Source organism: Trachemys scripta, chromosome 6 (assembly GCF_013100865.1).
Source record: "Trachemys scripta elegans isolate TJP31775 chromosome 6, CAS_Tse_1.0, whole genome shotgun sequence".
Lineage (NCBI taxonomy): Eukaryota > Metazoa > Chordata > Testudines > Emydidae > Trachemys > Trachemys scripta.
Window position 1 is genome coordinate 101797744 of NC_048303.1, and position 14391 is coordinate 101812134.

General features: G+C 42.8%; 1 protein-coding gene across 3 annotated transcripts in view; it reads right to left on the bottom strand.

Annotated features, from left to right (window-relative positions):
- Nucleotides 1-737: 737 nt before the first annotated feature.
- The window catches only part of CCDC171 (coiled-coil domain containing 171), a 260589-nt gene continuing 246935 nt past the window's right edge, over nt 738-14391 (bottom strand). For all 3 annotated transcript variants that reach the window (XM_034774120.1, XM_034774118.1, XM_034774119.1), the window contains one exon: nt 738-2485. In XM_034774120.1, the coding sequence (XP_034630011.1) occupies nt 2198-2485 (288 nt within the window). In that variant the 3' untranslated portion in view covers nt 738-2197. The remainder of the gene's footprint in view (nt 2486-14391) is intronic.

The window sequence follows — 14391 nt, forward strand, 5'->3', positions numbered from 1 at the left end:
AAGCCACTCAGTGCCTTTTTCTTTTCATTCTTCAGCAGAGAGTCAGTTAGACTTCTCATGCACTGATCACCAGTAGGGACAGCTCTGAATGCATGACCAGCCTTGGAAATTCTCATGTGGCTGAAAATATGTTAAAGAAGCTGCATGAAAAGATCACTGAGTGACTTACCCCTTGTTCTGTTTTCCCAAGGTTTATGGTCTCTAATAAAGGGGAAAATGTGGTAGTGTGCGTGACATGATTATTTACCTGTGTGTTTATTTACATGAGTATTATTTACATGAGTGATCATGTATTATTTACAAAATAATCACTCTATATCTGGCCTATCAGTCCTCATGCTCAAAGGACACCTGCACAATAGATGAGCCTGGGAGCTTAAATTCATTACTCTGCTAGACACTAAAAATCATGGGCTGAACAGAAACACTGGATTTATGGCTGTAAACCACTATCCCCCTCATTTTGTCCTATGACTGTAGAGATGTTAATGGGCCACTCTACCTTGCATGGTCCCTTACAATACGTGCTAACTACTTACGTCAAACAATCTGTTCCACCTTGTGTTTTGCTGTGACACTGGGAATACCTTTCCCAGACCTGAAGAAGAGCTCTGTGTAGCTCGAAAGCTTGTCTCTCTCACCCACAGAAGTTGGTCCAATAAAAGATATGACTCATCCACCTTGTCTCTCATGATTATTTATTTTTATTTGTAACATGCAACCCATTGCCTAAGCCGCTGGTTACCCTTTACATCATTAAAATGTAAGTAATGGGAGATGCTGAGGAACGAACCATGTGATTTTCCCGTGTATCATATTTGCAATGACACTGCCCTAATTTGATTTCCATAGATTTCCATGCAAAGGAGAAGAACTGGTATCCACACAAAGCCAGGATACCCTGGGTATGGAATCCTTCCTCATTCTGGAGGCAGGACACTGGGGACTTGAACAGACTTGCTGTGGATTGCTGTAGTACTACATAGCCTCCTGTCCCCAGCCCCATGGAGTGTGTGGCCAGTGAATCCTCTTATATCATAGACCCACTGACTGCAGTTACCACCTTTAGTCTAACCTAAACTCCCTTGTGTATTCCCTCAGACAAAGTCACCACAGTGCTCAGCCCTCCAGTGTGCAAAGGGTCAGTGAGTCTCCCTGCACTGCGTTTCCACTTTCTGGCCTGCCTGCACAGCAAAATTGTTGCCATTCCACTGCATTTTAGGCCTTCTGCTGTCACAAAAGAACCAGGAAAATTTGGCCCTAGCATCAGAAACAGTCTACCCATTAAAACGTAAGCTCTGCAGTCACTTGAGCTGTTGCTTCATAGTTCCTCACACCTTTCAAGAACTAACAAATCAGCCTTCCTTGAATCAGCTCAGCTAGGAGCTGGTGGAATTCTCTCTTTCCTTTATATGTTGTTACAAAGCACTGAAACCCACATCTTCAAGCACAAAGCAAGACATGCCAACATCATAAGCACCATTTTTCTCCAGAAAAGGTATTATCACCAGGTGCTGAGGAAAAAGAACTGCAAAGGGCCACATTGAGAAAGAGAGTATTTGGGATATTCCAGAACATTAATAAATACAAAGTTTAGAAGGCGGGATCCCGGCCCATGACTAGGTCTCCTAAGAGCTATCATAATACAAATAATTAATAGTAACAATGTACAGATTCATATATACACACACACACACACGTTTAATGTAATTTTTGCCATGCATTTAATGCTATGGTAGAGTAACGCTGCTCGTCCTCTTTCTCCCCTACAAAGAAGAAGCAGAAATATACCTCGATTCTAATTAATTTGCCTGTACATGACAGATGCTTACTCATTTACACCACTCTGCACAGCGAGCTTTCAAAAGGGAACTTCGGAAGTAACTGGCGAATTCTCACTGCCATTTCCAGTGTCTTGTTCAAACATAACAGAGAAAGATTCTGCCATTTCCATTGCCCAATTTGAGTCCTTCTTTGATTGGGAGTTCTTCTTTGATTGGCTGTCTTTGGGTCTTGTTTTGCTCTCCATAGCTGTATTTTGTAATACCGTATGTACTGATTTGTTCAGTTCACTAGTGTGAGCACAGCAGAGCCATTGTTACTCAGCCTCTGAGTGGCATTTATTCCACCTTCAGCAGACAGTCCCATCTTCGTCATTGGGGCTTTTGGCTTTTGTTTGCAGAAAATGATGGAAAAGTCAACTCTCTTTTGTGTCTGAGCATGGAGTTTTTAGCACTGTTTTGCATTGCAGAGAAGTTTTGGAAATCCCACCTGCATCTAATGTGCTGTAATGTGATGTACTAATGTAATACAAGTTCTGTTTGCTTTTTCTGAATCCGTTGCCTGCCTGTTGCATTATTACTGGAATGCTTCCAAAAATCATAATAAAAAAAAGCCTGTTTAGAAAATGATTATCCAAATATCCGGGCTGTTCTTTGAGTAACAAATCCATATTGAGCACAGATATCATTTGCAGTAATAATGTCTGGAAGAAAAGAAAAATGAAAAATGTCAGTCAAAGTAAACAGATTCCATAATATAACCCCCACGAGGCCTCAATACGGTGTGTAATATATTCAGTTGCTCACACTTATCCCTTATTTTCAAAGCCATAAACTGGGGGGGATTTGTCAGAGTTTCAACAATGTAATTGTTGAGCTGTAAATTTTCTTGCTGGCAAGATCCTGAGCTTTCCAATAATCACAGGCAGGGATTCAAGGTAGAACTCACACACAATGGATGGTTCATAGGGGATGTGTGGAGATATAGGAGGAAGCCTATAGTGCCCACAAACTGTGCTGCCACAAAAGTTCGGAAGTGATCAGGAACTCCACCCAGCACCATATATAGTTTTAAATGTATGATACATAAACACTTTAATTATGTTGCACACAGAAGGTGACACACTATCCTTTGTGGTTGTGTGTGATTCCATGAGGAAGTACTGCATGTTTAGGGTCCATAAACCATTCAGATATTCTAGCATTTTGAGCAATCAGATGCATGTCCACTTAAGTCCATGGGGAAGAGGCTTGGCTCAGGGTTCATTTTACAGCAGAACCCAAGTACAGTCAAGGGAATCACCAACATTTCTGTTAATGTGGGCCCTAGCCCCTAATGGGGCTAAACTCATGGCCAGAAAGCAAGCAGTAGTGACTTTTTTTTCGTGTGGATGCTTATTGAGCTGGGTGTGTAAGATATGTGATGGGGTTCAAAGTGTTTATAGAAAATGCTGCACAGACAACATTCACATTGAAACACTTGAGATCTGATGCTGATGTACACAATCTAGCCTGGTCATAGAGCAGGAGGAGAGAGTTTCTATTCATTTCTCCCTAGATTCAGGTACCAAAGACCTTTAGACAGCTCCCCTCCCCCTGGTTGTGCTTAATTTTTCTGTCTCGCATCATAGACTTAAGCATTTGCTAGCTCTTGGGGGAGAGAACACAAAGACTGAAGACTCTGGAGTATAGTCTACTACTTGATATCCTAGCTCTCGCATAATTACTCTATTTATTGCTTGAAGAATAGCATATAATGCATTTCTATATGACCAGTGCAACTTATACTCCTCTAAAGTGCATTGTAAGTAACCTCCCTCACCCGTTCACCCTTCTGAATACAAAATATGTTGCAATAATTATAATCTTCTGCTTCCCCACCACAGCCTAGGAGTGCAAGAGCCATGTCCATCCTGCCAGGATTTCTCCATTACACACATTGTACAGTTTCTTCTTTCCCAGGAGGTAACAAGAATAATCCTTCCTCCATGCCTTTCCACCAACTGCCTGTCAAGAAGGGCCCCATAATTCACTCATTCACAGCACCGAATGCAGCTGGTGGTGCTGTGATGGGATTTATCTATGCACTTCCAAGGGCCACCTGCTGTATGTGTCAGTGCAATGGGACATCACACCAGCTGCTTTACCTTCACGCCCCTGCTTTCGAGTCGCTTCAGCTCATTGGAGTTTGAAGCAACATAGTGGGCAGCCACTCATCTGGAACATCCCGATGAGCTCCCTCTAGTACCTTTCCCTTTTTCTAAAAAGTATAGGTGGGTTGGGGGGAAGGGAAGGGGAAGCTTCCAGAATTTAAGATATAAGCCGGTCAGACATCTTCCCCTCCAAAATCTGAGGTGGAAGGAGCAGCACAGCAGCCAGAGTCCACAAAGAGGGAGCTCAAAGGTGGCTTTTACCCAGGGGATTTTGGACAGCTCCAAGGGCCAAAACAGACCTCAAATAAAACAAAATAGCCAGGGGCTATTCTATTTTATGACAGCCTCCCTCAGTGTTGCTACAGTCCGGAGTAGCCCAGAATCTCCATATTTCCAAACACTCTGGGCCCTCCTACCTCCAGCACACAAACATTCCCAAGGCTAGGGCTTGCAGGGAGCCAGTAGGTAGCTGTCCACAGGAGCTCAATTCAATGCTTGCCCTAGAGAAATTCTCCCCCAGCCTTTGCAGGCTGTTCTCAGCCCTTAGATGCAGGCTGGATGGTGTATTGGGCCAGAGCTCGAGTGGCATCCCTTTGTGAGTTGGTAATTTGAAGAGGCTTTTTTGTTTGTTTGTGTATTTTAAAATCAGCTTTCAAACTTCTTCTAAAGTGACTGACACTGATGTATATTTCCAATGTACACTGCCCTGGGCACCAGAGAGGAAAAGGCTGTAAATGCTTGCTGTTTCTTTTCCCTATTGAAACCATGAAGAAAGAATTGCCTCATCTCCATCTTCCTTGAATACTCTCAAAGATCAAGAGGCCGATAGACTAACATATTATAAATTCCACTGTAGCACCGTTCTTTGACCGGTGAATCTGCCCCTGGTTTGCCTCCAGCTTTATCCAATAATTAATCAGTTTGCCTTGGTCACACACACTTGCATTGCACATCGCCCCCAGAACACACACACTCCCTACCAACAAACACTAACTCCACACATGAGGCTCTGATTTATTTATTCATCTGGGCCCAGCTGGACTTGAACTGATCATTTTTCATCTGGAGTCTGATCCTGCACTCACTGGTGTCAATGGCAACACTCCAACAGACTTCAGTAGGTGCAGAGTCAAACCTTGGATGCCCACTAGACACTGGCAAGATGAGTCATGTGGGTGGGGAAAGAGAGTCCTTCCCCTTCCCCCGACAATTTGGAGTAGAGCAAATTTTCCAGGGTGGGCTATGAGACATCAGAACTGCCTTATCATCAACCCACAGGGACTCAATATTGAGGTGCTTTGTGGCGGGGTGTTCACCCCGCCATGCCTGGAAGGGCTTAAAAGAGCCCTGGGAGAGGGCTGTGGCTGGGGAAAAGCTGGGCTGATTTGGAAAACAGCCACAGCTGCAGCCAGTGCAATCAGGGCCCAGCTGGCCCTTATAAGAGGGCAATGGGCCAGAAGGAAGGACAGACCCTCTCTCTAGGGAGCTAGAGAGAGGAGGGCCTGGCTGCCGGGGAAACTGAGGAGGTTACCTAGGGTGGAGCAGTGCTGGGGAAGGGCAGAGGGAGCTCCAGCCCAGCAAAGCCCCAGGCTGAGTTAAGGGCCCACAAAAGGGTACTAGGGCTGCAGAGGGGCAGCTCAGATATAAGCAGAGGCAGCTGGTCCAACCCCCCTTGTGGATGATGAGTGGTTTACAGACTGCCGTCCGCCCCAGTGATCGGGGGTTAAATGGTGACTGGCAGTAGCCACTGAGGCAAGGCTGGGGATAGAGGGTTGGGGGTGGGGAGACCCAGATTGTGGGTTGCTGAGGTGGGCAGAACCACTGGGCAAAGGGCACCGGGGTCCAGGAGGGACACGGGGGCCAGCGGCAGGCGAGACATCAGCCGGCAGAGGGCGCTCCAGAGCTGGAAAAGAACTAATTCCCTGGACAACCAGCAGGCGACACCACGCCAGTGAGTCGTCACCCCGCCACATTCATACACTGGGCCTGTATTGTAAGAATAGTCACATAGCACTTAAGTTGTTAAAGTCATGTTACAGCCTGCACTGGACTCGATATAAAACTTGGGATTATTTTTGGAGGTAGTGGTCCCGTCTTCAGTTGTTCCAAAATTCTGGCCTGAAATCTGGAGGGAATGTGCAAACATTCAATCATTCAATAGGATTTTTATAAAAACTTATTTTACTGGGTTTTAAATAAGTAACTGACAGATATAGACATCACAGTACGCAGTACCAGACACACAAACCACACTTCAGTGATAGCTGTGTATTTAAATCCAACTTCTTTGGCAAATACTACAGCATTACTAGAAACTTTAGGTCAGTGGGCATTGGGGGTCGGGAGGGGAAGGAAGGAGAAGACAATCGACCAGTGTCTAACATCTGTGTAGGTCTTTGTTCTCCTTGGTCTTGTTCTCTGGTTAGAGTGAGCTCAGATATGTAGGTCTAAGTTCTGTTCTCAGCTAACATCTGAAGGAATTGCACCTAAAAGATTGGAATTGTTCAGGATTACAATGACCTAATTCAAAGCAGAATTTGGCCCCCAGCATATAACAAGTAGAAATTAGTGTTTGCTTATTCTAAATAAAGGTGCTGGGGATAAAAGTGATTGTTTTCTTTTCACCTTCAATTTTGGTTAAATAGTTTTTCTTTTAATCAAAATGCTGCCCTAGGTTCTTTCTGCATTTTCTACAGCTGTAGCTTTCTTTCCGTTGGCTTCTCTCCCCTTTCCTCTCTCTTTCTATCCATTCCCCTTGGCCCCAAATGCACTCAAATGTCCCACAATCTCCCATCATTCAAAGGTTAGAGGGGATTGGTTTACCAAGAGTGCAGTTCATTTAGATTGACACACACACAGAGAAACTGGCAGCAGACAGCTCCCAGGTTCCGGCCCTGCAAGCTGTTTCCATGGTTTAAGGAGAGGGGGTTTAAGCTGTGACCCATCAGTAGGTTGTGTGCATGCAGCAATAATGGAGAATGCGATAAACTGTCACCAGAAGACAGTCTCAATTCCCCGAGTCTTAATGGTAGAATAACACAATAGGGTCAGACTAAAAAGGTTTCCTTATGAAAATTTTATCAGCAACTTTGGTAAATTGCTATGGGAAAGGTGCTTTGCGCTCAGGCAGACCTGGAACCTGTTTTTACAAGGTACAGTTTCCATGCATTGCATCACCCCCACAAGATATTAAGGGCACTCAAATTGAATTAACACCAAATCAGGCCGGTGCACTTAACAATACAAATGCACTTAAGGGATGCCTCAGAATGATTTGTGACTAAAGAAAGTAAAGAAGAAATCGGCCTTCAAGACCACAGGGGTGGTGTTGTGTGTCATATACAGGAAAAGCCATAAGTAGAACTTAGAATACCGGAAAACCATGAACTTCAGGGGCTCTCAAATACCTTAGACCCAGCCGTAAAGTAGATGGTCTCTTTTGTGGTATGTAGAAACAATTGATAAATAAATTACAGCCAATTTTCTTAGTGGCACAGTCTCCATTACCTCTGACAGCAGCGTAACTGCTTTGCTAAAATGATAAGAGGCGAATAATGGCATATCAGGTAGCAGCCAAGGAAATTCTTTGAGAGTTGCCTAATCTCTTCATGAAAGCAGTGACACAAAGATCCTTTGCAAAAGTGAATGAGATGAGATGTGACAGTTGATGAAGAATGCCATGCAGGCTGCTGCTATAGCAGCCAAATTATAATCCTAGTAATCATGGGGTAGTATTGCTTAGTTTGCCCTTCTCTGTTTTTCTCTCTCTCGCACACACACACACCCCCACACACCAAAATGTCAAACTTCTTTTTTACAATCTGTCTTTTGGTCACACTACATTTCATCAAGTTCTCCCTCACTCTCAGACTCTCTGGACCATATTCAGCTCTGAGTTAGGGTCCAATCCTGCAAAGTTCAGAGTGCTCTCAATTTCCACTATGGTCAATGGGAGTTCATAATATTCTGCTCCTCAATGGAACCACTTAGTGTCACTCAGTGGACCAAGCCTTATTGCTGGTATAACTCCCTTTTGGTCAATATCCATCTGGTGAAGTCCCGTAGAATGGAATAATTTCATCCCAGTTCTGGAATTCTCTAGGTTGGTTTAAAACACTACAGGAAGGTTCTTGTTCTCTATAACATGTATAGGCCTTTTCTGAAGCGTAGCATTGCACCAATTCACTTCTAACAGAATTTGGTCATCTTCTTCATTGAAGGAAAGGATTTTAGTCACCTAGGAAGACTGGAACTGACAGGGAAAATGTGAAAACCCTAATGTGATAAAAATTAAAATCTGGATAAAAATTAAAAGCATTGGAAGATTTGCCTGTCTGTCAGACAATACCTAACATGTCTGCTTCTGTTGTTTGTACAGGAAGTAGCTGACTCAGCAGGATCTTCTCATTCAGAATATGGGAACTTCCTTCAACTGGGAGATGGCCCAACATTAACAGAGTTAAAGGAATTATGTGTAAAGTCACAAGATTTCTGTGGAAAACTGGGACAAGGTTTTGTTTTATATTTTAAAAAGAACATGACAGGATGCTCTGAAACAATGAGGGACCATTATGGGCTGTGCTGTGACTCTGTTGAGCAACACACATGGCAGAATTTACTGTTAAAAACAAAACAAAAACTTTGTGAAGAACGAGCAGTTTGAGACTGTGGCTGAATGTTTAGGTATAAGCTCATAGACTGCAGAGCATGCACCCACTTCCACAGCACAGTTCTGAAATCCCAAACACCTACAACTAGCAGAGTTTAAATTAGAAACATAGGCTAGGCTCTTATCTTCATCTCTGCAATAGGGGGGCAGGAGAGAACCAAATCCCAGCAATCCAGGGGAAAAGGAGCAAGCAGCTGCATGAAGGCAAATGGCAGCCAGACCAGACAGACACTCACCAGAACTGCCACCAGCTTGTCTGCATAATCTATATACAATCCACTTGTGATGTGGGCAAAGGGGGCATGGCGAGGATTATGGGGAAGGAGTCAGAAAAGAGGCATCTTCCAAACAATATTCTCCCTCTGATGTGGCCCAAAAAAACATGTACTAAAGAGATTCATGAATAATGATCAGAACAAAATTAACTTTCCCTCACTGTCTGAGACCCATTGAAGGGCTGAGTGGCAAAGGAAGCATAATAACTTCTCTCAGGCATTACTTTGCTGTGGCATCAGGGGAGAAAGAGGGTCCGTCTATGTATCTGGCCAGGGATCAACAAAGCTAATGTAGAGTTTTCCATGGATTCTGGTCTTTTTCCTATAAGAGGGGAACACCCAATCCTGTTTCAGAGAGGGGATATATCTCCATCTGAGTGGCATCAAGAGAAAAGCAAATTAGTTCAGATAAAATAAGAATCACACTGAACCATCATCTCCCAGTACTCAATGGAAAAGAATCTAAGGTTTGAAAAAGTTTAGTGAACCACAGCTCCCAATCAGTACGTCATACCCAGCCTGCAAAGTCTTGTAGTGAGGAGAGGAGACAGCCAAGCAGCCAGCTCCTCTTCCACTCTGGGTATAATGCTCCTCATCCCTCGTATTCCTACAGCTTCAGGGAGCAGCCAACCGGTCTAGTGTGTCTTACTCATGGAAACTGCAAAGGGGCTGGAGGCTGTTGATCTGGATCCTCTGTTTATGCAAGTAGTAAAGGGTGGTTCAGGAGTCCTGTAAAGGAAGCTCATAATAGCCAGTTCAACCAAGCACCTGACACACACTCAGCACCCCAATGCATCTTTAATGCAGTTTGCCGCTAACTTGTATTATTTACTCAGATCTTACTCAGGCAAGTTCCTATTGACTTAAATCAGAGGTTGCCTGAGTAAAAACTAAGTGAGGAATTCTGCCCAAAGCTTGGGTTGGGTGTCTTAAATTAATGTTGCTACTACCAGTCATTGACTTTGTGTCTAAACAATTGTTTTTTAAGTCAGCACTAGGTCATTAGGCTATGTATGTAGTCAGATTCCAGCCAATTCATCACTCAGGATCTATTTTAAAACACACAACAAAGGAGGAGGATGTAGTCTGTGATTTTCTTTTATTCTATTCTATTTTCTTTTATTTTCCCTAAAACTTGGAAAGTTTGATTAGTGTCCTTAACCAAGTGGACAGAAACTTCAGTTGTTAGGTGTCATTTCCCTTCCCAGGATTCTTAAAATGAATTTACATTGCCCCATGATAGACAGTAAGGATTCCCTCCACAGTCAGCCCTGCCTTCTGGTCTCACTTCAGTAGGATGATGTTAAGTCCTATTCCCTGCCGTCACTGGTCTTCAGTTGTTCTCCATATGTTAACTCACTCACGTATTCTCACTCATTCTCTGCTAAACGTATTCTCATTTCCTTACACCCACACATTCTGTCACACACATAACCTATTGATCCCAAGATACACTTGGTAGTCTTCTCTCTCACTCTCTCTGTCTTTCATATATATAGGGCAGATGAATATGGCATCTCTCTCTCTTATTAGTATTCATTTGACTGGCAAGTTTCCTTTGGTCAGTACTATAATTTTACCTAGAACTTTCCTTTCATCAAGTAATAAATTCAGCCTTTGCTCCCCACCAATGTGTAGATTGGCCAGGAGAGAAGAATTGATATCTCCCTTTTGCAGGACATGGTTAGGGTGGGTGAGGAATTGACTTTCTTCGGATTACATCCATGTGGCCAGCAATCAGGTCAAGCCCATGTGAAGCTCCATTGACCTTAAGGTACAGATATTGAGTCCACTGGGATTTCGTAAGGAAGCAGTTATGTGCATTAGTCAATCTAATTGCAACACATATGACCTACATATGTTCACATGACCCAAGTTCCCACCAATCCAGAAGAAAAGATATGTCCCTTCTCTCTCTTCATGTTAGCACAGATAACATTTCAGAGGGCATGTCAGCAAAGGATAGTGGGAAGACTTTTGATTTTGGAAGTTTGTAATTTTTTTACCAAAAAGGTGATGGCTTATTAGGAGGCAGTTGCTTAGCTATCATGTATAGACTTGAGCATTCCATACTGTGGAGTTTTGTCCACTAAAAAGAAAAAGGAAGTACCAAAAAGGAGGGAACAAATAAAATAACCATGATACAAAACAGAGTTTCAATGGATGAGTCATAGCTAAAGCTGCATTTTTGTCACAGCTGTGACGGGAGTCATAGAATTTATGTTTTTCAGAAAACTATCCGTGATTGCTGACACTTGCGGACTTTTTGCATGTGGGTGGGTGGATGTGATACTAAACAGTTGAATCAATTTCAGAGAAAACATTTAGTGCTGTCAAGTTAAATCCAGGTCTATAATGGAATATGATAAAGAGCAGGAGCTCAGTAATAACACTACAGTGACACCAAGTCCCCGTACAGTGACCTCTCAAGGAGACCTCCAGGAGTAACTCTCACACCCAAGGAAAATAAAAGCTTTTTTTATGGCGGGGGGAAGCATTAGGTTGGGTTCAAAGGTTAGCTATGGCATGGCAACCATAATGATCAACCCTGCCCGTGTTGTTTATTTTATTTATTCATTGTCCTATGTAGCACTGAAAACAAAAATTTCTAGTGTGAGTTTAATTCCAGTTGTTTGCACCAAGTTAGTTACTTGCAGTTTAAAAACAACAAAACAAAGAACTCAGCCCCGTTTGATTTTATTTAATTGAAGCTCTCTCTCTCTCTCTCAGATGTTTCTGCTGTACCTCATTGTTTTAGTCTCCAGCCATCAGCTTATTTCCAGGATTTTTTCCATTTTTAACATGGCCAGGCATGAGTTCATTTACAGAAATGGGTAGGCAGCCTTATAATTAGTGAAAAGGGATGTAAATGTTTCTACAATGTACATTAATGGGAACTAATGGTTATTACCACCTAACTATAAGGGCATGTCTACACTTACTAGGGATCAATGCTGCGGCGATCGATCCACTGGGGGTCGATTTAGTTGACATAATCAAGGACTACTAAATCGACTGCAGATCGTTCTCCCGTTGATGCCAGTACTCCACCGGCATGATAAGCGTAAGGATTATTGTGTAACTTAGGTCGACTTACTCCCGTAGTGTGAACAAGGCCTAAGTTTCTTCACCCTAACTTCTCTGAAAAGTTAGCTGTATTCTGGCTCAGCTCTTTATGAAAGGTGCAAGGGAGGCTGCAAATTCTTATTAATACCATAAATATCATATTCCCATCCCACCATTAGCAGATAATAGTGCAATAGTGCAAAGGTCACTCTCCTTAATCATTTTACCTACATCCTCACTTGACATATCGTCAGTTCAACAGACATATTATAACAAAGCTCCAAGTCAAGTCACAGGAAAACTTTAGCTCCCAGATGACATGACATAGTGACGCTACTTGCATTCAGCAGCATCGGAAACTTTTACTTCAACCTGTTTGTGATCAGCCTCAAATGGAACAAGAAGGTCAAACGCTCTGCTGCGTAACTCTCCTATCCTTTAGTGGAGTTACATCAGAAGGTAATTTACCCCAATATCCAAGGAGTCAATGTCTTCAAGTAGTCAACAATAAGAAATCCAATTCAGGATTTGAATCTGGTGTGACCCAATCAGGAATTCAGATTTGCATTGATCTCTGAACAGTTAATACATCCATAATCCCAGAAAAAATAGCTCCAGTGAATGGCAGTAGCATTGACGTCTAATTTGATTGATTCCGGCTGCTTTTCTAATTTGTATGAGTCACAGCGATACCTACAGATCCCTATTGCTAAGCCCAGTCTTATGAAGGTCTCTTGTTACAAATAAATGCCCTTTTAAATTGAGTTTTTCCCTTCAAGAAAATTATTACATGTATTTTTTCCCTTCAAGAAAATTATTACATGTATTCCAGCTGGCAATATGAAGTGCTTGCCTATCTTCATGACATTGCCAGATATGGCTCCTCTATAGCTGCTCATGACTAACAGCAAGCATTTCAACAGCTGTGATATCATCACACTACCCTTCACCCAAAGCAGTGTTTTAGAACACCCAGAACTGATTTTGTTGGTGTATGTGCTTTGGTTGCTGAACCAAAAGCCCAGCTTTCCAAGTCCAAGCTGTTCTGACCTTCCCACCTCAGAGAACCCACCCACAACTCCCCTTATTACTTTACATTATCTTAGGTTTATTCCTTCCCAATATGGCGTCTCTGCTGTTTTGCAAGGATTGGTAAAGGATTCCCCTTGCTTCTGGAACACTGCTTGCACACAGGTTGTCCAAGCCCTTGAGCACAAGAAAATATCAGCCCCTATTCTCACTTTGTTGTGGACACCCCACCTTGAACAACTGTAATGCATCTATGGTAGTCATAAAGCAATGATCCTGCCATCACACCCTGGAATTGAGACCCCAGGAGCATATGGGTTTCTTGCCCTTAGCCTCATGAATGTAAATATTCTGTGATAGAATGGAAGGTCTCTGCATAAAAGTGTGGCAGATTCTTCTCAGCAGATCCTATCAACAGTGGCCAATGCCAGGTGCCTCAGAGGGAGTGAACCTAACAGGTAATGATCCAGTGATCTCTCTCCTGCCGTCCATCACCACCCTCTGACAAACAGAGGCTAGGGACACCATTCCATCCTGGCTAATAGCCATTAATGGACTTAACCTCTGTGAATTTATCCAGTTCTCTTTTAAACACTGTTATAGTCCTAGCCTTCACTTCACCTAGCCTTCACAACCTCCTCAGGCAAGGAGTTCCACAAGTTGACTGTGCGCTGTGTGAAGAACTTATTTTTATTTGTTTTAAACCCACTGCCCATTAATGACAGTGCAACTAACTATCACCACAATGGGACAACTGAAGAGTTTGTCCCATCAGATAAGCCTATAGAAGGGAAAACTATGCAATATCCCCAACAAATTCAAGGTGATTGCCCTACCATTTATTTTGAGATGGGTGACAATTGTGATATGGGACCTCAGCGCCAGAGAATATATAACATTTCTCATCCTGCTTCATTCTCAGTTTAACCTTGCAGGAACATTACTGTTCAAACATAATACAACAGAAGTCACATTCAGGCCTAGTGTAAATGGGTGACTTCAGCTGAGTTGTACCTATCCAGGCCCTAATTAGGAAAGTATTGAAGTATATTGTCCATACCTATTCAAGACAGAACTTAAGCTCATGCTTAGTTTTAAACTTACGCTGAAAGGAAAGCATGTGCTTAAGTGCTGTTCTGCATAGAGATGCTCTCCTGAATTGTGGTGAACAAAACGGGTGCTGCTTTGACAAAATATCACTGAAACTGTAATTCAGGGAGTCATGAGGCTCCTAGTCAGGGGATTATATGTACCTAATGCTACAGGAAATATCACTTGCAGAGAATTTCTTCCATAGCATGCTCAGAATGCCAAAAAATAGTATTAATTATCTGCACAAATTCAATCTCCATATTTCATTCTGGTTTTTATTCTTCTGTGGTTTTTCACCATAGTCAGTTTTGTCATGCCATTAAAAA